The following is a 27,051-nucleotide window of genomic DNA, read 5'->3' as shown; positions in this document are numbered from 1 at the left end:
AAAAATCTCAAGTAAAGAATCCTACCTCTAAACTCAAAAATTAGAAAATGGGAGTAAAAGATAGAAAATTGTACTTCAACAACAATTAAAATTAAATTTAATAAAAAGACCAAACAAAACCTATAATCATTTTCCAATATACACAACCAATTCTGCATAAAAATCTAAATAATTACTCATAGACATATACCCAACTCTCGACTTTTAATTTATTACCTGTTCTATTTAACTACTTATTTTGTTATGTTTTTATACACAGGGTAGGGCAAAAGTAGGTTTACAGTTGTGAGTACACAAAATACAGTTTATCCTTATATTATTTATTAATTATTGTATTGTTTCTTGTACAACCAACTGCAAACCTGTTTTTGACCTACCCCTGTAGGAAGAATTATTATACGTTAGAAATTTCAGCTTGCTTTCAATATATTTTTCATAGTACAGTAGAAGGTCAGTTCTCGAACTTTATTTGTTCCGGAAGAATGTTCGAGAAGCAACTTGTTCAAACACTCCATCACGCCTTAGGGATGCATGCATGACCGATCACACAGGTCAGCATGAGAGGGTGGTACAGTCAAGGACCAAAGTTTTGCTCAACGATCAGAGACGCTGTTTTCCATGTATAATTTGGTCAAGAACCAAACTGTTCAAGATGGGAGAGGTTCAAGAACTGAGGTTTGACTGTATCACTTCATTATGACATTAAGCAAAGCAATTTTTAACCATTCCAGTCTTTCAAAATGACATTAAGTTTAGCCCTGGCTAGGTAGCTCAGTTGGTTAGAGCATCATCCCAATATAGTAAGGTTGTGGGTTCAGTTTTCATCAGGGCACATACAAGAATTAACCAGTGAATAGTGAATGCACAAATAAGGGGAACAATGAATCAATGTTTCTCTCTCTGTCTCCCATCATCTCTCTCTACAAGCAATACATTTTTTAAAAAACATCTTTTACATAAAAATTACAAATTTAGATTTTTGTCAAGTAGAACCCTAAAACACATTAAATGAGGACAAAATAACACATTTAATTCCTCCAAGAATTACACACTACAAGTACAATGGATATAACTACATCAACAGGAAAAAAGAATTGAACAAGTAGAATTGTCCTACAGCGAGAGAAAATATACTGTACATGAGATCACAGGTCAAAACTTAGAATTCTGACCCGTGATCTCATGTACAGTATATTTTCTCTCGCTGTAGGACAATATTTTGCTAAACATTCTGCCCTAGAGATTTTTTCCTTTACCACAGGCACTTATAAGCAAAAGCACACTGATATGTAAGTTTTGAATAAAGGAAAAATGGAAAAAGTATTATGTAAGTTTCTATTCGGTTCTTTTACCTGTTAGAAAACCAAATTCCTTGGCCTCTTCTCCAGCTCTACTATGATTTAAGTCCGCAGGAGAGAAAAGATGACCATGCTCAATGGCAAAGGAGAAAACGGCCTTTGGCTTCACTGGTTTCCAGTTACTGTGAATTTCACTTCACATTATCGTTTTTAAGTTACTTTATTCCAATCAACTCTCCTCTCATCAAAGTCCCCTACCTATGATTTCTGAGTATTTGACACACATTTATTTCATAAGCAGAAATAACATATTTACAAGTGCACCAGAAAAACCTGAGTTATCCACAACTCACTGGGGCCAGTGCTAGCAAAGGTAAATTCAGGGTTTACCAATAATTTTAGCCTTGAAAGAAACTTGGTTTTTATTTTGTTTTTAACCACGAAGGCCTATAAAAGCATGAAAAATATTTGTTTGCTTAACGACAACAAGGAAGCCTGGCGCTGCTGGATTAGAGCCGCACGTACGTCTGGGAAATCAGCCGTCAGGAACACACGAGCCCCGCGAAACAGAGCAGGGCGGTCCGCACAGCCAGCGCTCACCTAGGGGGCCCCTGCGACCTACGAGGAGGCACAGTCCAGGCAAGCTGACAAATCCATCAAGTGCCAGTTTATAGTAAACGTCACACGATGAGCATTTCACTTTTATAAGCGTCTACACTTCCCCATTTTTCTCCCCACGATGCCTAGCAGCTTCTCAGGCCAGAGAGCTACCGCCACCACACTCCCCCACCCCACTCCACTTCCTTCCCTCCCTCCCTCCCCCGCGCCCTCTGCCAGTGCTCTCGTCCCCATGGTGACGCGGTGAAGCGCTCCCGCCGCCGCTGTACAACGTGGTAAATTTAATGACAAAGAGCACTGCCCCCAAAGTTACTTATTTTAGATTTAAACGAGGTCTAGCAAATGCTGATATTTTATGTTAAATTTTTTATTAATTTCCATGATTCCAAATATCTGAAAAATATTCCGACCCTGATATAGTTGGCATATGATGGAAAAAAGAGTAATAACTTTGATCTGTGTTCGTGGTTTAATACCTTTAAGAGGTAATTTGCTATTTATTTTTTTGCACTGATTGGATAAATGTTTAACTTTTTGATCGAAACCCATCAAAATAAAATAAAATGCTAGCATTCTAGCCGTCTGCCTTCCTTACCAAGACGATCTCCCCCAAGCCCAGCTGCGCGCGCCCCAGAGTCTGCCACGACTCCCAGGACCGCGGGTTCCTCTGCACGGCCATTTCCGCCGCGTGAACTGCCGGGAACATTTCGTGCAGCGACATGAGGACCTACGGCCGAAAACAGACACGGAACTGTCAGCAGTGCCCACAAACCGGCAAGCTCCCGGCAGATAACCACACAGGAACAACCCGTTTCATTTTTAAAAGCATATTTTTAGTCTGGTAAACATAGCATCTCCGTGGTTCTGGCCCCCACCACTGCCGTCCAGGGTCAGGAATTACATATCCTTCTTCCGATTCCTGAGACATCAACACTATAAACATATGGACCATTCCCTCTCCAAGTACTGCGCCCCGCTGCCCACCTGCCCGGAGCCACTAGCCACGCCGGGCCGCGGCAGCTCAGAGCTGTCGGACCTCTCAGCTCCACTTGTGTTTATTCTACTCCTCGTGGGGACTGAGGGGCCCAGGTCTCGCTGCACAAGTAGGTAAATATAAACTTGTTCAACCGCACTTCCTGTCCCTGGGGCACACCCTCCTGCTGTGAAAGTCACTCCAACACTCCACGGGCCCTCACACATCTGGTTCTTCACACCACACACCCCAGCAAAACTGGGGAGTTCCAGAACCCTCCACCTTCGATCCACGGCAAAGGGCCGATTTCATCTACAGTTTCAGGACCAAATGCATTTCACAAAATTTCTGACACAACCACCATTATTGGGTTCCAAATGAAATAACTCATTTCATACAATTCACCACAAATCTTGCCCTTAATATTATGTCCATATTAAAGGTTGAAAATGACTTCTCCAAAAGAAGGTCCTCACACCACTTTCATTCAGGAGATGTAATTCATTTGGGCTTTCTCCGGGATAAACTAGAACCAAGGCTGACGGGAGGGCACCCCAGGCTGAGACCGCCTTCAGCAAAGAAGTCAGACAGGCAGATGGATAAGGGGGCATGGCAGCTACTCCCGGCCGGAAACACGTCCGACACGCTGGGGCGGCAGCCTCCTGGATTGCTTCATCCAAATGCTCAGAGGTGCTGACGGTGAACTTCCCCACAAAGTATCAGAAATGTATTTTCAAATGCAAATGTTATTTTTCAACTGTCGATAACCTCAGTCTATTCGGACCTTCTGCTAAGAACTAGGCCACTTTCAGGGAAATGTCATCATCCAGAACCCAAACCATCGGACGCAGCTCCGTTACTGCTAAGTCCCCACGACCGATCCCCAAGGACAGCAGACCCACTTCGCTCCTTCAGGAGGTCAGCAGTGACTTCTTCAAAGATGCCCACCTGCTCACACCTGACCATAGTCAGGGTGAGCAACAGTCAATGTCATTGTGAAGGTAAACAAACTTCTAAACTGGATACACCAGGAAAAGCCATAAATGATATCGTAACATTTCTTCCCAAATAAATTGTATTTCATAAGGGAAACGGAAGAAAACGCTACTTTGGCCCATCGTTGCTCACCAGACACCACGCAACTGCGCAAGGACAGTGGAATTCCCCGTCACCCTCACCTGTGACTTCATCTCGTACAGCGTGGCGTCGTTCGGGGTCAGCTGCAGCGCTTCGTCCCACTTCTGAATCGCCTCTCGGTACCTGCGGTTGTTACAGTTGCTTTTATTTCAGATTTTCAATAGGTTCTTGAGCATATATCACCAAATTTAAAATGCAGATACTAAGGAGTAATTGCTTATCAAGAAATACCTCTATTAAGAACTGATAACAACGATGTTAAAAAGGTGGGAAAATTAGCCCTGGCTGGCATAGCTCAGTGGATGGAGCGCGGGCTGGAAACCAAAGTGTCCCAGGTTCGATTCCCAGTCAGGGTACATGCCTGGGTTGCAGGCCACAGCCCCCAGCAACCGCACATTGATGTTTCTCTCTCTCTCTCTCTCTCTCTCTCCCTTCCCTCTCTAAAAATAATTAAATAAAATCTTTAAAAAAAAAAGGTGGGAAAATTTAGGAGATAAAGAGAAAGGACAGCAAAAAAACAAAAAGAAAGAAAGAAAAAAGAAAAATATAAATAAAAGAGATCCTGAAAATCTTTCTCTAAGATTTATTTCCCAGGCTCACAAGTCACCACAAGAACTTTTGTTTTTCTCATCAACCTCAATGTCTACATGTGCTGTCACTCATTCTAGAGGTACTGAGTTGGCCAAAAAGTATATTTAGTTTTTTCTATGTGATGGCTCTGCCTGGCTTTCCGGCAATGGGCACTGAGTCAGGCCACGCCCCTCGGCAGGCACAGACCTCAGGGTGGGCTGGAGTGCTCGGAACACACTCCGTGCTCGGCTGGCGGTAAACAGGGGCGTCCCACGCTGGCTCTTCGTTACCCTCGATGGGAGCCTGAGGTTCACGTTTATTTTTAGATTATTTCCACATTAATATTAGCTTACACCCTGCCTAAAGCAATTCAAAGTACGCCATTTAAGGTAATTTCTCTGGTGCCATTAAAATTCTTTGTTTACGAATTCCAACTAATCTGCTAAAATACCACCAACTAGCCCTGGCTGGTGTGGCTCAGTGGACTGGGCACTGGCCTGCCAACAGAACGGTTGCCAGTTTGGTTCCCAGTCAGGGCACATGCCAGGGTTGTGGGCTAGGTCCTCTGCTGGGAGTGTGCGAGAGGCAATCAATCGATATATCTCTTGTACATCAATGTTTCTCTCCCTCTCTTTCTCCCTCCCTTCCTCTCGCTCTAAAAATAAATAAATAAAATCTTAAAAAAAAAGTATCACCGACCACACGGAATTAACTAGCTGCTTTTGTGCCATTAACGCCTATCAGACCATACTGCTTAGATGCTCACGCTAACCCCTCAAGGGTTCCATTCTTCCCATCCTTCCTCTCCCAGCCTTCCAGCTGGAGTAGCATCCTTTCAGCAAAACGTACTTTTAATTTAAAAAGAATAATAGAGAAAAGATGCAAGCATTTCACCTGGTACCTTTTAGCAAAAGAGAGGATAAAAAGGAACATACAAAGAAGGAATAAGAAGTTTGAACTTGAAGCCCTGGCTAGGTAAGCTCAGTCGGTCAGAGCGCCACCCTCAAATGCCAACGTTGCCGGTTCAATTCCCAGTCAGGGCACATAAGTGGAACAACAATTGGTGTCTCTCTTTTCCTCTGTCTCTGTCTCGCTCTCTCTCCCTCGCACCCCCACACCCCCGCTTCTTCTCTCCCTAAAAATCAATGCAAGTATCCTCAAGTGAGGATTTTTTAAAAGGTTAAAAAACAAACATTAAGAAAACATTAAACTGCTGAGTTTTATTCACTATCATTTTTAAAAGTATCTGGACATAGGGTTAGGTTCAGCCATAAAATCTGCCTTCAGTAATAATTTAAACTGTTTACTTACACAAAAGAACAAACAGGTCTTTAAAGGTTTCTCATTTATTATTGACAAGGACAAACCGCTCGGGTTGGCTCAGGTCACTCGGGCACCAGTGGGGAGGAACTCGGAAGTCACGGGAAGGTGCACACACACGGAACAAAGGTCATTTCCCACAGCAAATGGACACGACGCCGCCGCCAACCGCCACCCACGGCAGCACCATTCTCAGTGCTCACTGCGCTGAAGCAACCACCCTGGTCTACTTCCTGCTACACTCGACGGTGAACTCTGAAATAAGTAACAAGTCACAATTCTAATCTCCCAATTTCTACTTCAGGTACCGGGATCACGTAAAATATTTTACCATCTGTATTATTCACACATTTAGCGTACACCTAAATGTTACAAAGTAAAACTTGCCAGAAATTAACTTTGGGTATCATGGAATAATTTGGATCAAATGAATATACACATTAGCAAATGGGCAAGATTATAATAAGCTGCCTTAATTTGATATTAAATCTATGATAAAATGACAACATGTGAAAAAAGCAAAAACAACTAACAGGACTCCGTCCCTTCACTCAGACGAGCCCAGCCAGCTGCCGTCCTGCTTCCTGGGGGAAGGGCTCTGTGGCCCCTCGTCGGACTCCCTCTGGGGAAGACCGGCTCCTGGTACCCAGTTCTTCTTCTTCACAGGACGATCTGAACGTTTCCAGTTACTTCTGTGCTTGTTTAAACCAAAAGCTCTATGCAGACAACGAGACAGGTATTGTGCTCATCCAGGTATGCACAGCTGCAGCACCCAACACGACGGCATTTAACACATACCGATAACATCTGGAAAAAATAAGGTGCACGGTCCTTGTGGATGAATTAGGCCGATGCGGAACAGGCCCCGACAAGAAAATAGCTGCCAGCGCCTAAAGCAAAGTGTTAATTCCACAAGGAGAAGCCTAATGCATCTCAACATATTTGGAGAAGTGAGCGATAAAAACAAAGTACACTTTTATCCTAAGAAAGATACATTACCCGAGAAAAGAGGACCCTACTGATCACGGAAAACTTCCTAGGCCATAAAATAAATACAAAAATTCCACATCGAGGATTAGCAAATTAAACCCAACAGCTCACGAAAGCACAAAACCGCACAGACAGGCACGCGCACCTGCACCTGCACACTCGCCGCAGCTACGCGCGGCGGCCAGGTGGTGGAGACACCGGTGCCCCCCGACAGAGGGCCGGGCAGAGCCCCGCGGCGCTCGTACACAAGGGGCACTGCGCAGCCGCGAGGAGAGACGGAATGCTGCCACTGGCAGCAACCTGGACGGACCTCGAGAGTATCACCCTAAGCAAAGTCAGTCCGACAGAAGAAGCTACGAACCATCTGGTTTCACTCACATGTGGGATATAAAACAAAGTAACAAATGAACGAACAAGTCAGCCACGCACCAACTCCTAGACACAGACAACACTATGGCGGTGACCGGGGGAAAGAGCGTGAGGGGTGGTGAGGGAAAAGGGGGCAAACACATGGTGACGGCAGGAGATCTGACTTGGGGAGGTGGGCACACAGACCACGTGTCACAGAATCGCACACTCCAGCTGTTCCCGCCGCAGATCGGCCGCCGGCAGCCGCGTGAGTGACCCAACCACACCACGGAGCAGAGCCGCCCTGCTGAGCCCGGCCCCCACAGAGTCATGGGAAATGGTATGTGCATGCACTTGAAACCTATATAATCTTATTAACCAATGCCATTCCAATAAATTTAATAAGAATTATTTTTAATGTGATAAAAAATAAAGTATTAAATCCACGGGACCATGTAGAGTACACCTCAGAAAAAAACTGTGAAAGGCTTCATATCTAATAGATAATGGGGAAATAAAAGTACGTGACACTCAACAATACTTAATAAAATTTAACAGCCATTTCTGATTACTTACAGCTATTCTGTATAACTTTCTTAATAAAATTACATAGATAGGTAGACAGATAGATTAGATATCACAAAGAAATGTAATCTTTCCGTGCTATTATCCACTAAGCTTTAGTATTACCTCTAAAAGCAGGAGGTGATTTCAAGCCTATCTCTAAATACTATTTCCCAATGTTATTGTAGACACAACATGAAAGGCTTTTGCAAATGCGCTGCGTTCTGTCTTCTTTCTCTGGAAAATGACCTTGCTCCTCGATGATAACCGTTCTCACTCGCCATCTGCTAGCAAGTGCAGCGGCCGTAGATTCCGCAGGCCTTGTGCGGCGCAGGGACGCACCTCTTCCGACGCCGGCCTGTCCATCCGCTCTTGGGCCTGCTGCTCCCCACTCACGCCTCTGCTCCCCGAGGCTGCACCTGGGCCGCGTCCCTGCCACACACCAGGCCTGTGTCCTCGCGAGTCCCCAGTGCCCGCACGCTGGCACCACTGGCATCCTGTTCCTCCTCCCCTGCACCGACTCAAAGGCTCTCTCTCCACTCTAGCACCAACTTGAGACCCCCTGTTCTTCATGAAGACCACTCTGACCACATGGCAACACTTATCTTTCTGAAGTATGTGTTTTCAAAAGCATTCTAAATGGAATTATTTAACATACAATTATTTTCATGAAAAGTAACTCATTACTTACAAAAATCCTACATGATTGGCCCTGTTTGTTCTCATTTTACTGAAGAGGAAACCAAGGTTGAAAGCAGCTACAGGGCTAATCCTGAGGCACACAGTATTAACCCTGCAAAGATGAAGATTTGAAGCCAGCCCTTTAACTACAAGACCAAAGCTTTCTCCAGCTTCCCCAATGCCCCCTCCCATTTAATACTTCTCCAGTTCTCCACGTAGTTTTATCTTCTCCTTAGTAATGAGTTCAGAGATCAAAGATTTAGTTACATACACTACACCCTGCAGAACACGGCTAGCCTGTGATATTAGATGGTGCTAATTTGTCTCACCTTCCCTTCTCCAAGAGAAGTCTGGGGAAGCATCAGACAGAAGCATGGAAGACATGAAAAGGGGGGACAGGAGCTGGCTAATCATACATTTTATAAAAAGTAAAGAAAAAAAAGTCTACCCTAACACAAAAGTAGCAAACACTTTACCCTTACTTTTCCCACCTCCCCATCCCAGGTACAGAAACTACAAGAAGCCCCAAACCCGGGGACTGGGAGTGTGGGCAGAAAGCACCAAGAGCTCGGGACGCAGAGGGCCCTAAGAAGCTGGGGTGTCTGAGGTCTCAGGAGCCTGTGTGCCTTTTGACGAAGGGGCTGTAGGTCTTTTGAAAAGCTCCATTCAGGGGGTGATAGTGCAGGGTTCCTGGGCCACACAGTCTCTGTCTGCCCCAACTGCAGCCGCCCCAACTGCAGCCGCCCCAACTGCAGCCTCGATTTCACTGCGGCGCACAATCGGCCCCAGACGCCACGGAAAGGAAAGCGCAGGGCAGCGCCCAGACAGAACTTCATGAGAGCAGGCTGTGGTGCACCAGCCCCGCTCTCCTCTGCCCAGCGACTGCCATGTTTGTCACATTTGTCAAGTGTCCTGTTTACTTCCAGTCTTCTCTTCTGCCTAACTCAGCCAGAAGCAGTTAGAAGGCCAGGGAGGGCATTTGCAACAATGTACGGGGGCGTTTTTTAGCTGTCACTGTGACCTGGAGGCTCCAGTGGCAGGGGCCGGGGGTCCTGCACAAAGGGCGAGCCCTTCTCCTCTGGCTAAGAGGAGCGAGCGCGGTGGGCATTCGCCTCACCACTGCGGCTGCTGCATTCCTTCTCCTCCCTCCTTCCTCCCTGTGCTCTGCTTCTCCGCCTACAGCTACAGGGCAGTGCCACCCAGGCCCTCCCGTTCCGGATCCCGGGAAAGTTGGCACCCGATAAATCGCCGGTCTCTCATAATTATGCTCTCAGAGAACACAATGTAGATGTGCTCCATGCATCTCTGCATCTCTTATCTCCACACCAGTGCGGAGCACTCTGGCAGCTGCCAGCCCGGAAACACTGACAGATTAAAGACCTGCTCTGAAGTCACGGTGGTTAATGAGTGACCAAAGTCTGACTCAGCCGGTTGGAAGGCAGCCCGAACAGTATCCCGCTGAAGCAGCACCAGGATGGAAGGGAAAGGCGGCGCAGGTGAGCTAATGGCCTCCCCCAGGAGGAGCAGCTGGTGGTCAAGCCCCGTGAGCACACTCATTTATCAGGAAGAGACATCCGAGTGTTTAGCTACTTTGCTCCCAATTAGATTTCTAATTTACGAGAACTCCAAGTTTAATGAGCTCTATAGCTATCAGCGTATTCGTTTAATAAATATTTGCTGAGCACCTACTCTGGGCCGGGTAGGATTCTAAGGACTGAGGACGCAGCATTCAACAAGTTTTAAATGGACCTAGGTGGCGGGAACCGGAGGAAGGGGGTAAAGAGGGATAAATGGTGATGGAAGGAGACTTAACTGCGGGTGGTGGGCACACAATACAATACACAGATGATGTATTGTAGAACTGCACACTTAAAACCTATGTAACTTTACTAATCAATGTCACCCCGATAGATTCCATGAAAATTTTTAAAAGATATAAATAGCCCTGGCTGCTGTGGCTCAGTGGACTGAACACCACCCTGCGAACTGAAAGGTTACCGGTTCGATTCCCAGTCAGGACACATGCCTGGGTTGCAGGCCAGGTCCCCAGTAGGGGGCGTGTGAGAGGCAGCCGATTGATGTATCTCTTACACATTGATGTTTCTCTCCTTCTCTATCTCCTTTCTCTTCCCCTCTCTCTAAAAGTAAAGAAGTAAAATCTTTTTTAAAATAAAAAGGTATAAACAGACCCTGCTCTTCTAGATCTTCCATCCTAGAACATCTGTGTGTCAAAGAAGGCAGAAAAAGACAATAAACACAGATTAAATATGGTAAGTGCCATAACAACAACAAAAAACAGAGTGATATGGTAGGGAGTGACCATGTGACTACACAGAATGCGTGTCCAGAAAGGCCTCCAGGAAAGCATGTGAGTGAGATCCGAATGCTAAAAAGTCCTCAGCCGTTCATTTACTGATGGGCATCTAGGCTGCTTCCAGCACTTAGCTATTGTAAGTATGCTATGCAGTAGAAAGGAAGAAGGAGCTCCTACCCTTTGCAACAGCTTGGATGGAGCTGGAGAGCATTATGCTAAGTGAAACAAGCCAGTCAGTGAAATACAAATACCATATGATCTCACCTTTAACAGGAACCTAAACAACAAAACAAACAAACAAGCAAAATATAACCAGAGACACTGAAATAGAGGACAGGCTGACAGTGACCAGACGGGGAGAGGGGAGGGAATTTCAGGGGAGAATGGGAAGGGTTTACAGGAACAAATTTAAAGGACACATGGCCAAAAACTGGGGAGGGGGGGTAACGGGAGGGAAGTGGGGAGGAATGGGTGGGTGAGCTGGAATGGGAATAAAAGGCAGAAAACTGTACTTGAACAATGATTAAAATAAAATTAAAAAAAGAAGGCCTCAGCCAACTGAAGATGTGGAGAAAGTTCACTCCTGACAAAGGACAGAAGGAGTGCCAGGCGGACTGAACACCCCACCCTGAGGAAAGGAAAGAAAACTGCCGGCACGGACGGCTATGACAGGAGGCAGAAGTGTGGGGAGAGATGCAGGGGCAGGCGACTGCCACAATCACTCAGGGACCAGCAGGCCCTGGTTATGAGGATGGATTTAACAGGATATGCGATGAGGAACCCGTGGAGTTTTTACCTAACACAGAGACACCAACTGATTTACATTTTGAAAAGATCAGTGAGGCCCAGGGGAGGCGAGTAGACGGCAGGAGTGTGTGGATGAGCACAAGAGACCAATTAGCAGGCTACACGAGTGACCTACGGAAGCGATGACAGATTAGACCAGGCAACAACAATGAAAACAGAGGGAAGGATAAAGGAGATTTAGACTACATTTATTTCTTTTAAGATTTTTATTTATTTATTTTTGGAGAGAGAGGAAGACAGGGATAAAGAGAGGGAGAGAAACATCAATGTATGGTTGCCTCTCAAACACCCCCTACTGGGGACCTGGCCCGCAACCCAGGCACATGCCCTGGCTGGGAATCAAACCAGCAACCCTTTGGTTCATAGGCCGGCACTTAATCCACTGAGCCATACCAGCTGGGGCTAGATTATGTTTAGAAAATAAAGTTAACTTGGATTGGATAAAGGAGTTAAAAAAAAAAAGAAAGGAATCCAGGTTGTGGTCTGAGTCCGAATTACCTGGGAAGCAGCCTGAGGCCTAAGCTAAGTCTCGGTGGGGAGCAGGGAAGCAAGGGTGAGGGGCAAAAAGAGAAGCGAGGTGGGACAGGACGGAGGAAGAATAAACACCAGGTGTACGCCAAACTGCAAACGGTTTCAGAAACCAACACCCATGACTGCTAATCCTGCAGAACTCCCGAGACTGCGTGAGACCTGTGTCTTGGGAACAGTCCAGTGGCAGGAAGGGAAAAGCATACTGATCTGCAGGCCCCTGCCCACGAGCCACAGCCGTCCCCGCAAGGCGATAACCCACTCACACTCCTGGGTCCCCACCGCCAGCGCCGAGGTGGGCTGGTCTCTCGTTGCCAGCACCACATGGGGGGTTCGCTGGTCTCTGAGGACAGCAGCCGCTGCCGGGACGTCATGGTCTCACAGGGGGCAGCTGGAGGTGGCCGGGGAAGACCAGCTCTGGCCGGCACACAGACCGGCAGAGGGAACTCCTGGCATCTGGGCTGTGGTAACTGGGTAAAGGGAGGGGCCTTTTACCGACACAGGGAGGGCTGGAAAGGACCAGATGTTTGGGAGAAAAATCAAGAGTTCTGTTCAATACATGTTAAGTCTGAGACACCAATTGGACATCCCGGTGTGCGTAAAGCAAGCATCGGAGACCGGGGAGTCTGGGATTCGGGTGGGAAGACAGCACGGCAGACGTGTGCCTGACGGTCACGGGTCCGAGACAGTGCTGAAAGCAGGAGACCGTGAAAGTTGGAGAAGGAAAAGCCTACACGTGGGAAGGACAAGAAGCAAAGGACTTGCTAAGCAAAGGAGACCGAGGAGCCACACAACGAAGGAAGAGCACGACAGCCTGCCGAGCAGGGAGCAGTGTGCTGCGGGAGGAAGGGAGGGGCCGGCTGCGCTCCGCTGGGAGAGGCACGGGAGTGAGCACAGAGCCGCAGGACCGACTGTGCCCAGGCGGAGGTCACGTGATCTCTGTGAGAGTAGGTCAGTGGGTTAGTGGCGACAGAAACCTGGCTGGAACGGGCTGAGAAGATGATTCATCAAGACGTGGAGTCTGTGCAGAAGGGGGGCAGAGAAATGGGAGGGCACGTGGAGTCGAGGGGAGCTTTTACGTGGATGCTCTGGGGGGGGGAGTGCTTGCACATCAGCGAGAAGGGGTCAAAAGAGGGAGCAACGGACATTGAAATGAAGATCACTGTCAATAAATGTATCCATTTATCTGCCACTCAAGAGAATGTGTGTCATTCGGCCAGTCACCCTCCAGTTCACTTCTACACAAAAGACAAGTTCATGGTCAATTCTAATTACGTTCCTGCTTCATACACAGACACACCAATTCTCAAAGAAAAAAATAAACCACTTAACTACACAATCAAATACCGCCATCTAGTGGCTGAAACCTTAAAAGCCAACAGATCAAAGTTAGGACCCACACTGTAAACCATTGAGAAAGTATATCCTAGTTAATAATAATTCTAGAAAAAGACGTTTGAGCAAAATACCTAACACAAAATTTTAACACAATATGAAATACACCAACCACACATAAAATCCTAAAATATAATATCTAAAATACATGTCCTGAGTGCTTACTAGGTGCTACATGGCATGCTAAGCTTTTACATAGACTTGCTCTTTAATTCCCCAAACGTATACAAATCTCACCATTTTACACCTGAGAAAACTGAAAACTGACACTTAAAAAGTTAATCATCTGACAAAGTTAATACAGACAGAAATGCTAAAGCCAGGATCTGAATGGAGGTAAAATGACATCCAAACCCACACTCAAACAGTCGACTCACTACACCATCACTACGTAGTGCCCGACTTAGTAAGAGGCTGAGTATGAGAGTACGCTGGTTTGGGGTTACAAAGAATCGTGAACACTGCAAGGCAGAGCGTCGGAGTTTAAACCGCATTCCACTGCAAACCGAGCGTCCCGAGCGTGGTTACAGTTAGGAACCGATGAGCAAACTGACGGCAGGAGGCTGACGCAAGAGAACCGGGTGCCATGGACACGCTGGCTCACTCTCCTTTTAATGCGTTCAGACAACGCTCCATGTACTAAATGCAACCAAATGAGGAAACACTGACAGTGAAAAAAAAAAAGGAAGAAAAAAGAAAACCACGAGGGGCAGGAGAAAGTATCCCAGGACACAGAAGTGGCTCCCTCCTCTTCCTCAACTTCCTCCCTGCCCGCTGCTCTCAGCGATCTCCTCAGAGGCATCTGCACCTCCCTGTGGCTCTGAGGACTATTCCTCCTTCCCAGTGCGAAGCTGTTCCGTACTTGGTTGCTCTTAATCCTTACCGTCATTTTACAAACAAATACACAGAAACAGCCCCCAAAGCATTGCGTGACTGTTACCATCCTCTGAAACGCTAAACTGAAGAGGCAAGATTCCAACTCCAGATCTGCGAATGCATGCAAGTGCAAAGTCCCCACCCACCTCCCAGACTGAGACTGGGACTTCTGCCACCGCTCCCGGAGCCGAGGACGCACAGGAGAACGCTGACTCGGCGGTAAAATGATCAAGACCCCAGATCTGCAACATCCAGACTGAGGGTTTCATTCAAATCTGAATGGTTCCTTCTATCGGTTAACTTAGGAATAATAGCAAATACAGAACAAAAACACATCTTAAACGTTTATAGAAAGATATGAAATAAATAGAAAATGAACATTTCAAGTTTGGTTTTTTAAATCAAATTTTGGTATACTTTATATAACAAAACACATACCTATTTTAAACTTACTCTTTGCTGCGTTTTGGCAAATGTACACACCCATGTAAATTCTACAACCATCACAAAAATGAGTATTTGTATCGACCCACAAAGTCCCTGTGTCCTTTCTCAGTCACACCCCCCTCTAGTTCCTGGCCCACACAACCACTGATGTTCGGTCACTACAGATCAGATTGTCTTTAAAGAGACTTGCACAGATGAAATCAGACTACATGCACTTTCTGACTTCTTTCTGTGAGCATAATGATTCCTGGGTGCATCCATTATTCCTTCTCATTGCTCGTTAGGGTACCATTGGATGGATATACGACAAGTTCATTACCCATTCACCTGCTGGTGGACATTGGGTTTGTTCCAGTTAATGGCCGCTATGAATAAAGCGCTAGGAACATGGCTAGACCAGTCCTCGCATGAACGCAAGTTTTCATTTCTCCTGAGTAAGTATCTTGGCGTAGAACTGCTGGACTGTATAATAAGGTGTATGTTTAACTTTGTAAGAAAGAGCCAGGCTGTTTTCCAAAGTAGTAAAAACTATTTCACATTTTCATCAGCAATGTATGAAATTTCAGTTGCTCCACATCTTCTCTTGACATGTCAGTTTTTTCAATTTTAGCACTCTAGTGTTTGTGTACTAGTATGTTGTGGTTTTAATTTAAAATTCCCTGGTGACTAATCATGCTGAACAGCTTTCATGTGCTTACTGGCCATTCACCTATCTTCTTTGTAAAGCTTCTGTTCAAGCATTTTAATGGGATAGTTGTGAGAGTTCTTCACATCCTCTAGGAGTAAGTCCTGTGCCAGACAGGCATTGTAGATCTTTCCTTCCACTCTGCTTGCTGTTTCATTTTCATAATTATGCCTTTTGATAGCCAGAAGTTTTAATTTTTGATCAACTGACCAAATACATGAGTCATTTCAGTACCTTATATTCTTTTCATTGCTCTACAAGATCTGTCCGCAAAAAGTCCAGTCACTGTTAATATAACGAGAACAGTTTGCATGACATTGACGTACCCTGGCAGCCAAGGAGGGTGAACTGGAATGCGCATGTGTGAACAATGACAACTTCACTGTACTAGTCAGTGGGAGTGGTAGACGCCACTGAGTGAGCATGTGTACTGTGTGGCTGTTGCATTCAAAATGACTGAGCAAGCAGAGCAACAAATCTGCATCAAATTTTGCATTAAGCTTGAACATTCCTCTGTGGAAACTAGTCAGATGATCCAGAAGGCTTTTGGGGATAGTGCAATGAGTGCAGCGCAAATAAAAGTGTGGCACAAATGTTTCAAAGATGGTTCAGAATCTACTGAAAGTGATCCATGTTCTGGAAGGCCTGCGACAAGCAGAACAGCTGAGAATGTTGAACGTGTACTGGCTGCAATCAACAAAGATCAGCGACTGACACTGCAAGAACCGGAAGCTGATCTGGGGATTCCAAACACCACTGTGTCCGAGATTTTGACGCAGGATTTTGGCATGAAACGTGTCACTGCAAGATTCATCCTGCTGCTTCTGCCACCAGAGCAGAAAGGATATTGTGCTACAGTTGCTAACGACTTGATTCAAACCACTACCAATGAACCAGGTTTCCTGAAGAAGGTCATAACTGATGATAAATGGTGGGCCTATGGCTGTGATCCAGAAATGCAGGCCCAGTCATCCCAATGGAAATCACCTGGTTCTCCATGCCCCAAGAAAGCGCAGCCAAGTTTCAGCAAGATCAAGACCATGTTAACCGTGTTTTTCGATCGGGAAGGTGCTGTCCATTATGAGCATGCCCCTCCAGGCCAAACAGTTGATTAATAATGAGTACTGCCTCAATGTTCTTTGTCGGTTAAGAGATGCCATATGATAAAAACGGCAGTAGCTGTGGGCAACTAGTGATCGGCAGCTTCATCATGAAAACGGGCCCCCTCAGGCATCACATCTTGCGCAGAGTTTTTTGGCAAAACATCAAATCACCCAGGTGACTCAGTCCCCCAACAGACCAGATTTGGTGCCCTGCGACTTCTCGCTTTCCCCAAGAGATTTCAGAACATCGATGAGATTCAGGAAAATAAGGTGGGACAGCTAATGGCAATTCCAACAAAGGATTTTGCAGCGTTTTGAACAGCAGAAGAGACTCTGGGTGAATTATGTGAGGTGCCAAGGTGCCCACTTTGAAGGGGACTGAGGCAACATTGTCCTATGTACAGTGTTTCTTGTATCTTGTATCTTCTTCAAAAAATGTGTTTTCCATAGTGTGTGGCTGGATACTTTCCGGACAGGCCAGGTATGTATGTCTGTCTTCACACTAATAAAGTTGTGCTTCAGCACTTGTCATTAATTCGTTCTAGAACTCGTGACGAGTGTCAAGACCAGCAAGTGCTGAATGATGAGGCATTTTTTCTTGTGGAGCATCATCATGCCTCATCCACATTCAAGCACGTGCGGCAAGTGGCAAGCAAGCAGCGAGTGCTGAAACATTTTTTTCTTGTCAAAATGTACAAGTACAGGGTTACCCAAGTTCTGAAGCTGACGAGTACTGAGGTGAGACTGTACTATAAAGGTCTATCATTCAAGAATGCTGTTAAGTGTTGGAATAAAGTAGTATCAGTTTCCTAAGTACGTTTTGTTCCATTAAATTTTTTGACTAGTCTAGATTCTTTGCTTTTCCATATAAAATTTACAATAAGCTTGTCAGTCACTACAAAATCAAGCTTGCTGGAATTTTCATTAGAATTATGTTGAGTTTACAAAGCAATGTGGGGAGAACTAATGTCTTTACAAAACTTAGTCTGATGCATGAACATGGTGTGTGTGTGTGTGTGTACTTAGGTCTTCTTAAATGCTTCTCAGCAATGCCTTATAGTTTTCAGTGTACACTTCTTACATACACGTTGTTGAGTTTTTTCCCTAATTATTTTGTTTTGGAGTGGTCACTGTAAATGATACTTTTTAAAAATTTCAATTGCCAACTACTTGGTTTTATCACCACTATTGGCTTATGGGCTTTCCATTGACTGTACGGATGTTTTGGCTGTGTTCTGACATGCTCTCACTTCAAACCCTCCCAAATCCGCGCCTAAGCCCTGCCAGGACAGGTGCAAAGCAGCCTCCCCTCCAGGACACAGGGCTCCCCTACTAAGGCACGGAGACTCCATGCAGACTCCAGCTAATGTCCCTGGTCAGCTCCAAACTCTTCGCTCTGGGTGGATCAAGCTGAAACACCTATCTCTTTGGTCTACATGAACTCTAATAGTAGTTCAGCTCAAAATGTTCCAGTCTTTTTACCTGGATTTCTGGAATTTTCCCCACACTTGAAAATGTTCAACAAACACTCAAGGGAACCTCGTTTGGATTTCCAAAGCTCCGTCTCTGAGTAGCTCACTCTTCTCTGGGACACGATTCCACAATTTCTAGCTGCCTTACTCTCCCCCAAGCCCAATCCCCATCTCCACAGCTCAGCAGGACCCTTATGGTGAGTCTGGTTTCCCCATCAAGTGTTTAGACCCTGGCAATTGCCTTCATGTAGAAAGTAAGGGGGACACAGGGATGACCTCATTGGTGCCCCAACCCTCTATGTTGACTATTAATTAGCCAGTGATTGAAAACAGCTGTTTCATAGCTTTTGTCCAATTTTCCAGTTGTGCGGGGCTGTGCAGGTCAAGTTCTCGATATTATCTCCTGGCTGCAAGTTGAAACCCACACCTAATTTTTAAAGCATTTTTGTATCCATCATTGGATTTCAGCCTCACAAGAATCCCACAAGGCAAAAATATAACCAGTGAGAGACTATATCACCAATAAAGGATACAGAATAGTTGAGGATATTATAACAGAAGTATCAATAATTGCTAATATGTATTGAGTACTCACCATGTGGCAGGCACCATATTAAGCACTTTACACATGTAAGTTCTTGTAAAGGAATAAGCCTCCTGGACCTAAGGCCCAAGGCCTTAAGCCACTACACTGTGACAACTGTGCTGTTATTTTCTGCTGTATAAACACCAGCCTTCTGCACACAAAACAACTTGAGGGACAAGGCGGAAAAGTATGGGTTACAGGGAAAAGAATGGGACCTAGGAAAGAGCAATGATTCTCGAGTGCAAGGGGAGCCACGTTCTCATGCAGGGGGAGCGTGGGAAAATGCTGTTCTCAAAGGCCCTTGTGGTTGGGATATAAAATAAAATACATTTGCAGAATCCTCCCAGAGATACCATGCAATAAATGACAGTTAATCCACAAAAACCTATTCAACCACAATACAGCCAAAAATAGCAGCTTTATAAACAGTCAGTAAATATGTGCTCAGCGCCTCGTAGGTGCCACAAATTGTTCTGAGAGCTGAAGACACAGTCCAAAAGCCAGCCAAAACCCCTACTGTCCTGAAATGTGCATCTCTACAGAAGACAAATAACATATAAATAAAAAAACTAAAAAGGGAGTAACGTAACTTCGAAGAGGAAGACATACTGAGAGGAAACGCTAAAGGCCGCTGGGATGGAGGAGGAGGGGTGCACGGCGCTGTTTCAGACAGCACAGTCGGAGCAGGGCGCGCCGAAGACAGGGCATGTGAGACGAGACCTGAAGAGCAAGGAGGTGGACATCGAAAACAGGAGTTAAAAGCTCTTCATACAAGAACTATAAAATAAAGTGGTAAAAGAACTGCATTCAAAGACACCGGGAAGGCCAGAGTGGTTAAAATGTAGTAAAAATGAGGATGGTTTATGCTAAAGTTGATTTGAAAGGCTAGAACTTTTCATTTAACTACACTACTTACGCTTTCAACTTATATTACTTTCAAACTGTAGCCTCCACTTCTTTTTGGCAGAGTCACCAAACTGTTCGATCCACTAGGCCCCTCTAGTTCTGCCCAGTCATTCTCTAAAGCTGTGTACACACTACTCTAAAACCAGCGCTAATGAGCAAAAACAGCCTTAATGGTCCCACAGTGTTCTCCATGCAAAACGAAGCACCCAATCCAGCAGATTTTAATGAAATGACTCCATGATCTGACATGGAAGCAAAAAAGCAGGAGTTACTCTGTTTATCTGCAAAGCTCTTATCTGCCCTCCACCACAGGGAGCCTGTCAGGGGGCTCCCGTGGCCGTAACTGAATCGCTTTCCCCTCTCACACACCAGTGTGGTCTAGGGAAAAAGGCAAAAACAACAAAGTTAATGAACGTTTAACAGTCATTTACAGGAATTTCCAAGATGTTTTATGGACATTCTGAAAGTGATTTCATAAATGTGGGAAATTTATGGTTGGTTTTCTTCTGACTAAGACAGAATGGCCCATCTCCTGAAGTTCTGCAAGACAGAAACCTTTGTGCCTAAAATACCGGATCGTTGTCCTTGACTGTTATTTATTTTCTACCGTTCCTTCCCAACTTGACATGCTGATGTATTATAGCTTGAATAGTTTATGCTTTATATTAAAATATAGTAATAAAAGATTACATAAGAATTAAAAAAATCAGACCTAGAAACTAAAATGTTGGTTCTTCAACTTTGACTCATTTATGACAAAATGATTACGAAATCTAACCAGCCTAACCAATTAGGAGGGGGAAAAAGAACAAAATAAAAAGAAAAGACGTAGTGTTTGTTCAGCCCTCCTGCTTTTAATGGCTCACACTCTTCAAGACCCGGTGGGTGGACAGAAGATACCAGGCAAAGCGTCCCGGCCACGTTGCCAATCCCCGGGTAAGCTGAAGCGTGCCCGGCCTCCCAGCACCCTATCCGGACACGCCTCCTGCTGGGCAGACGGACCTCGTCTGAGAGTCCTGTCTTCCGGGCAAATAAATCAACAGTTCTCATGTTGTCAACTGTAATTTTCCTAGTATCAAATGTTTCCTTCCCCACAGGTAAATGTTTCACGGCTTTTACAAAATGTGGCTCTCAGCAAACACTGCAGCAGACAGACTGACACGGGACGACATCCTCCACCCGGATGCACAACGACAGTCTGACATCCACCAGCGCCTGGTCTGGTGCAGGGTGAGACACCAGCCTTGCCCCATGCAGTCTGACCCACCACGTTTAAGTAGAATCTGAGTCAAAGCTCAATGTGTAACTTTCGGTTTACAAGAAACACAGGGGACAGAGAATCAAGTTAAGGAAACAATCAAAAAGAAAACTGGTCTGGCCCTGGCTGTCATAGCTCTGTGGATTGAGCATGGGCTGCGAACCAAAGTGTCGCAGGTTCGATTCCCAGTCAGGGCACATGCCTGGGTTGCGGCCACGGCCCCCAGCAACCGCACATTGATGTTTCTCTTTCTCTCTCTCTTCCTCCCTCCCTTCTCTCTCTAAAAATAAATGAATAAAATCTTTGGAAAAAAAAGAAAACTGGTCTGGACGCTTCAAAATGTCAATGTCAGGGGGATCAAAGTAGGGGACCCGAGTAGACCCTAAAGAGACATACTCACCAAATGCAAGGTGTGGACTTTGGTTGGATTCTGGTTTTTAAAAAACACTATGTAAAGACGTTTAGACAAAAATGGGAAAAATCTAAATGTGAACTGGCTATCAGATTACAGAAGTGACAATTTTCATAGTTTGACAGCTACTGTGTTTGGTAAGAGAGCACCCTCATTCTCAGGAGGGGCATGCTGAATTCGGGGCCAGGTGTCACACCTGCAACTTACTTTCAAATAAATCAGCGAAAAATCCTAAGTACACAATTACGTGTGCATACGTGTGTATATGCGGGGGGAGGGGGGATAAATAAAGCAATTATTAAGACTTTTTTAATCTAATGTAAAGGACAGCACAGGAAGTAGAGTCAATAACACTGGAACAACTATGTGTGGTGCCGGGTGGGCACTGGGAACATCGGGGGGACACTCTGTAAAGTATGTGACTGTGTAATCACCATGCTGTACACCTGAAACTGAAACAAAATAATACTGAATGTAAAGTGTAATTGAAAAATAAAATTTTATAAAATATGTGGGTCCAGACATAGGGGATTCAACCATTCTGTCAACTTGAATATAGACTTGAAATATGTTTAAATAAAAAAGTCCTTCTCTACCTCGAGGTGATAGAGCTACCCTTCTATACTTTCCTTTATTACCGGTGTAGTTTAACCTTTCACACTGAGATTTCTGATTCCTCTAAAATTCAGTCTGTACGGGGCATGAGAGATAGATCAGCTTACTCTCCTCTATACAAAGCTTTCCCTGAGCAGCCTACGAAAGAATTTGTCCTTTCCCTGGTGATTTGTGGAAGGTGGTTTTTGGTTCCACTGAAAGAGCGAAGCAGAGGAAAGGAGAAAGGAATAATTAAAGTAGGAAAAACAGCAGGGAAAAAGGAAGAAAGGATGCATATAAAGAAAGTATTAGAACTTAGCTGAGGAAAGGCTAAGAAAAAATGAAGTTACTATCACATTCCATATTTACTTAAGTATATAAGAAGCCAATGAAAAAATAACTGAAAACCTATTTTCAAATATATATACACAATCCAAGCTATTCAGAAAACATCTGAATTGTGTGGTACATATTGATACTATCACAAAGAGAAAGTTCCCAGAAATTATACCATCTCCTACCAACCAGCAAATTGGATTACGTTATACTGAGCATTTACTCCACTTTAGACAGAACAAAAAGGGTGGGTGGCACAGCATTACAAGAGACATTATAAGCATCTTGAAGACTTTTTTCTCAACATTGAGATTCAATGGGAACTTTTAAAGGGGACTTTTAAAACTGTTTCTTAAATTCGGCACCTAGATGAGACGTTCAAAACATGAACTTACAGAAGTCGTAACTCTCTGTTCTGTTACCCACGGCAAGCCAGGGAATGCACATGTTCTCTGTATGGTACATCTAAATAAAACGCACCGTTTGTCTTCAGCCAGGCTGGCGCCCTCGTCCTTCAGCTGCTTGCTTCTCTCGGCGCAGCCTTCCAGGAGCACTTCTTTCCGGCGCTTCCCGGCATGCAGCCAAGCGCCTTCCTCGCTCTCCGCTGCGTCCTTTTCATCCGCAGCTTCAGCTTCGAACTGCTGGGAAGTGGCCTTGGACACCTTCTCACCAATCTTCCTCTTCCATCCGAAGGAAGCCATTCTGGAAAATGACACAGAAACAGCTTTAAATTTCAAACCTGGCTCTTTAGAGGATGCCGACTAGATGAACAAGGTATCAGGATTAGACTCACGTCATTTTTCAACTCGTAATTAGCCAGTGGCTCCAGGAAACAGTCATCAAAGGCTGCTAACTAAACACCAAGAAGGACAGGTGGACACTATGCATCTCCCGATGGAAGTGGCACTCCACGCACGATGGACTCTGTCCAAAACTTAATTCTGAGTCAGATCTAGCCTCTGATTTGTAAAAAATGTGGGATCCAGGTGAGCATGCAAAATAATATGGCAGAGATGCAGACAGAACAGAAAAATAAATAAAGCTGGTTTCTTCAAGAAATAAACTGTCAGGAAAAAAGAGAGAGGCAGGGAGGGAGGAAGATGGGAGGTAAGCCCTAGATTAATCAAGACTGAGAGATACAGTAACTAAATGGAGTAAGTGGATCTTTTTTTAGCTGTGGGTTCAAACAAGCCAATGGGGAAGAAATAAGGGGAATCAGAACACTGATCAGATATTTGATGATATTGAAGAATAAGTGGTATTTTAGGTGTGATAAATAATTTATGATTATGTTTAAAACACCCTTATCTTTTAGGAATACATACTAAAATATTTCACATGAAATTATATGATATTTAGGAATTGTTTCAATGTAACCAGTGGGGCCTGGGGTGCAGTGGAGAAATACAGATGAAAAGTTTGCTGTCACTGGACAGCTGATGAAGTTAGGTGATCAGTACATAAGATTCCTTATACTTTCCTCTCTCTCCATGTATGTTTGACATTTTCCATAATAAAAAGTTTTTAGAAGATTCACATTTGGCAAATTCATAGTATTGGGTGAATCAAAGAGATAACAAATGTTAAATTGTTTTGCAAATCTGCAATGATACACAAATGTAAGAGATAGAAAAGAATGCAAGTGTACTGATGGAACAAAGTGAAAGGAAATCCTGGAAGAATTCAACAAACATTTACTCAGAGAAGGGATTTACTGAGGGATCCAAGAACTCTTACTCATTACATGGATGGGCTTAAAAACACTGAGAAACCCAGGGAATTTTTATAGAATTTTGTATACACCTGTGTGCATTCTTAAAGGGGTCTAGGACCCCAAGGAGCATAGAGTTCAGCTGGTCAACTTGAGGGATAGGAAACCTAATCACCCAGACGTCTTCATAAAACTACCAAAGAAAGGGCATTGTGGGAATGAGGGAGAGGGAAAAACAAAATAGTGGATTAGTTCTAACACGTATCGAGGTCTTCACTCCTGATTCCCACCTGCAGTGTGAGTAATCACTAGGCGGAGGGGGCAGAACCAGGGAGCAGGGCTGTGAGGCTGTTCACCGGGAAAGGCCCAGGATAATGGCAGAACTGGGAGGGGTAAGAAAATTGTGAATTATGTGCCTAAGTTCTTTTCTTTTTTATTTTATTAAATTATATCTAGAGAGTGAGAAAGAAAGAAAGAAAGAAACATCAATATGTGGTTGCCTCCCACGCACCCCGAAGTGGGGACCTGGCCCACGACCCAGGCATGTGCCCGAACTGGGAATCGAACCGTTTTCGTTCACCGGCAGGCACTGAGTCCACTGAGCCACACCAGCCAGGGCATAGCCTAAGTGCTTGATGAACATGAGTGAGTGCCAATAACTTACAGCCATCAAGAAGTGTACAGGCTGATACGGGTGACCCAGATGCTTTACAAAAGAGCAGGGATTTTTAGAAAAACCCAAAGTATAAAAGGGAATTAGGATAATGTCAAACTCTCTCCCCAGACCCATTACAATATGAGAGATGAGATTCCTGTTTGAAGATGACTATAAGTAACTTAGGGGAAGAACCCAAGAAATGGCTGAAAACGAAAGTGTGGTTACTATCTGTGAGGCACAGATTTATGACAACGTGAGAGAATGGATCATCAGCAAAGTCTCCCAAGATACCAGGATGATTCAAGATCAGAAAGCAGGGTTGTGATTATGACTGTCCTTAAAAGTGACAAGAATGAAGATGATTTAGTTTTCTGGTTTCAAGTTTCCAAATGGAACTTTGTGAGGCACCCTAATAACCCTATTCATACAGATGGACACCTGGTGTGCTTACTAAAGGCAAATCACATCATAACTTACTGGTCAGGTCTGGAGATTACTGGCAGCAGGGGTTAGGGTAGGAGGAAAAGGAAAAAAGGACAGACAGACACACATGTATTTTTAAAAAATTAGTACTTCCTTTAGACTCCCACTACCACCCCCCGCCCTCCAACCCAAACCATGGTTACACATGCTGGAGACAGGTAGGTACAGGTCAAGGCTCCAGATGGTGGTTCTCAACCTTGAATGAAAAAGCCACACTCCCCATTGCCTTGGGTGTTTCTGCCATGCTTCTCCAGAAGTCCTAGAGATCAAAGGATGTGGAGGTCAGGACTCGATGAGGCTTTAGGAGTATAACAGGCCTGATGTCCCCTATCGGTTAACAAGTTTAGCCTTGAAGAGAGGGACAAGAATACACTCCTCTTGGACAAGAGCTAATATTGAACGAAAACTATAGGCAAGTTCAGGGGAAGGGAAAAAAGAAAATGACAAAATTTCATACCCCACGCTTCCCATTTTTTAGAGAAACAGGAGGCTAGTCACCTGTGCCAGGTAAAACGAAAAGAATAGATCTGAGACATGACAACAGGAAAGATCTGAAACAGCCACTGTGAAGGATAGGAAAAGCAACTGTAAGGGATGCCAAACGGTATCGAGGGTGCACTGAGGTTAAAAAGCACCAATCTCTGACCAAAACCAATAGTACAGTTTTATACTTTCTTCAAAATTGTCTGGAGACCACAATTACCCTTTGCCAAAAAAAAAAAAAAAGTGCTATCACCGAGTGAGCAAAAGATGCTAGAATGTCAGAGAAGAAACACTTCAAGTGTGGTGGATTTTGAAGAATAAAAATTAGCCAGGTTTTTTAAAAAGAGGGGTGAGTCCTGTAACATTCTTGTAAAGAAGGCTTTATTGAATCTGTAGTTAGATGCACAAAGCGCCAACACCCTAACCTTTACATTTTCCACCAGGATAGAAAAACCGTACAGACAAATCATAGTCAAACGGGTTTCATGTTAAACTCATAAAACAATACAAAGTCGTTTTCAGCAGAGTTGTATTTAATTAGCGCCATGAAAATTCTAAACAACGATGTTGCATTCTACATTCTTTTGCTGATACAATGAACCCTACGGTAGACACTGGATTACTGTTGCCGGCATGACAGTCCGCCCAGGCCCCAGCCTGAAGCTCTCGTCCTCGCAGGGTCGGAGGGTGCAGCACCGGAGGCGAGGAACTGCTGGGTGAACACGGCCAGGAAATCAAAACAGAACCCTTCTGGGGACAGCACGTATTCGGAGGTCGGGTAGTCAAGAAACGATTTACCCGAAAATGTCACAGCAAGACTGAATCCAGGATTAGCAACGTCCCTTCATTTTTCACAATAGACATGTGCCAAGTTCATCAGAGCTGCCCGGAACGTCCTCGCGAGTTCCCTAGCCCCGCCCTCGGCCGCAGACCGGTGCACTCGGTTCCGCCCCTCCCACCGCTAAACAGCACCGACTGCCCGAAGGCGCTGGAGCCAACCAAGGGAGGGCCGGACCCCCAATCTGCTCCTCCCTGGACACCAACCCTAGTGTCCCCGCTAGGCCACAGCCCCGCTGAATCTCAACTGCAACTTCTGAAGCACCTTCTGCCCTAACCACAAGTCCCACTCGTCCCCTTTTCCTGCTCTTCCTCGGCTTTCCAGCCCCAGCCGGGGTGCCTCACTTACCTGATGACAACTTCGCTCCCGTGTTTACATTCCGCTTGCCCTTTGCCCACCGGAAGCGGAAATCATCATGCCCGACCTCCGACCTGCCTACCTTTAATGCAAGGGTTTCCAAGGTTGGAAGTTGGTTGTCCCCCCGCAGCGTGCCAACCTTCCAGAGAAATCCGCAGGGAAGAGGCGCTTCTGAAAGCCTTTTTTATCCTCCAAGCTCTTCCCCTGGACCACAAATCCCAGAAGTCGCTGCGGCCAACACCACCCCACTTCCCTCTGGGACTTGTAGTCCGGGCCGCCCCTGCTGGGGGCGCTCTCCTAGGG

General features: G+C 45.1%; 1 protein-coding gene across 2 annotated transcripts in view; it reads right to left on the bottom strand.

Annotated features, from left to right (window-relative positions):
* TTC33 (tetratricopeptide repeat domain 33) overlaps positions 1 to 27,051 on the bottom strand; it is a 35,736-nt gene extending 8,685 nt beyond the window's left edge. The window contains exons 1-4 of one of the 2 annotated variants that reach the window (XM_036020183.1): positions 26,740 to 27,051; positions 22,699 to 22,920; positions 4,068 to 4,149; positions 2,512 to 2,643 (exon numbers count right to left, since the gene is read on the bottom strand). In XM_036020183.1, the coding sequence (XP_035876076.1) occupies positions 2,512 to 2,643; positions 4,068 to 4,149; positions 22,699 to 22,919 (435 nt within the window). In that variant the 5' untranslated portion in view covers position 22,920; positions 26,740 to 27,051. Of the gene's footprint in view, positions 1 to 2,511; positions 2,644 to 4,067; positions 4,150 to 22,698; positions 24,357 to 26,739 lie in introns of those variants that run through there. The other variant, XM_036020184.1, reaches the window with a different exon arrangement.

This window comes from Phyllostomus discolor, chromosome 3, assembly GCF_004126475.2.
Source record: "Phyllostomus discolor isolate MPI-MPIP mPhyDis1 chromosome 3, mPhyDis1.pri.v3, whole genome shotgun sequence".
NCBI lineage: Eukaryota > Metazoa > Chordata > Mammalia > Chiroptera > Phyllostomidae > Phyllostomus > Phyllostomus discolor.
This window is presented reverse-complemented; position numbering and strand designations above follow the sequence as displayed.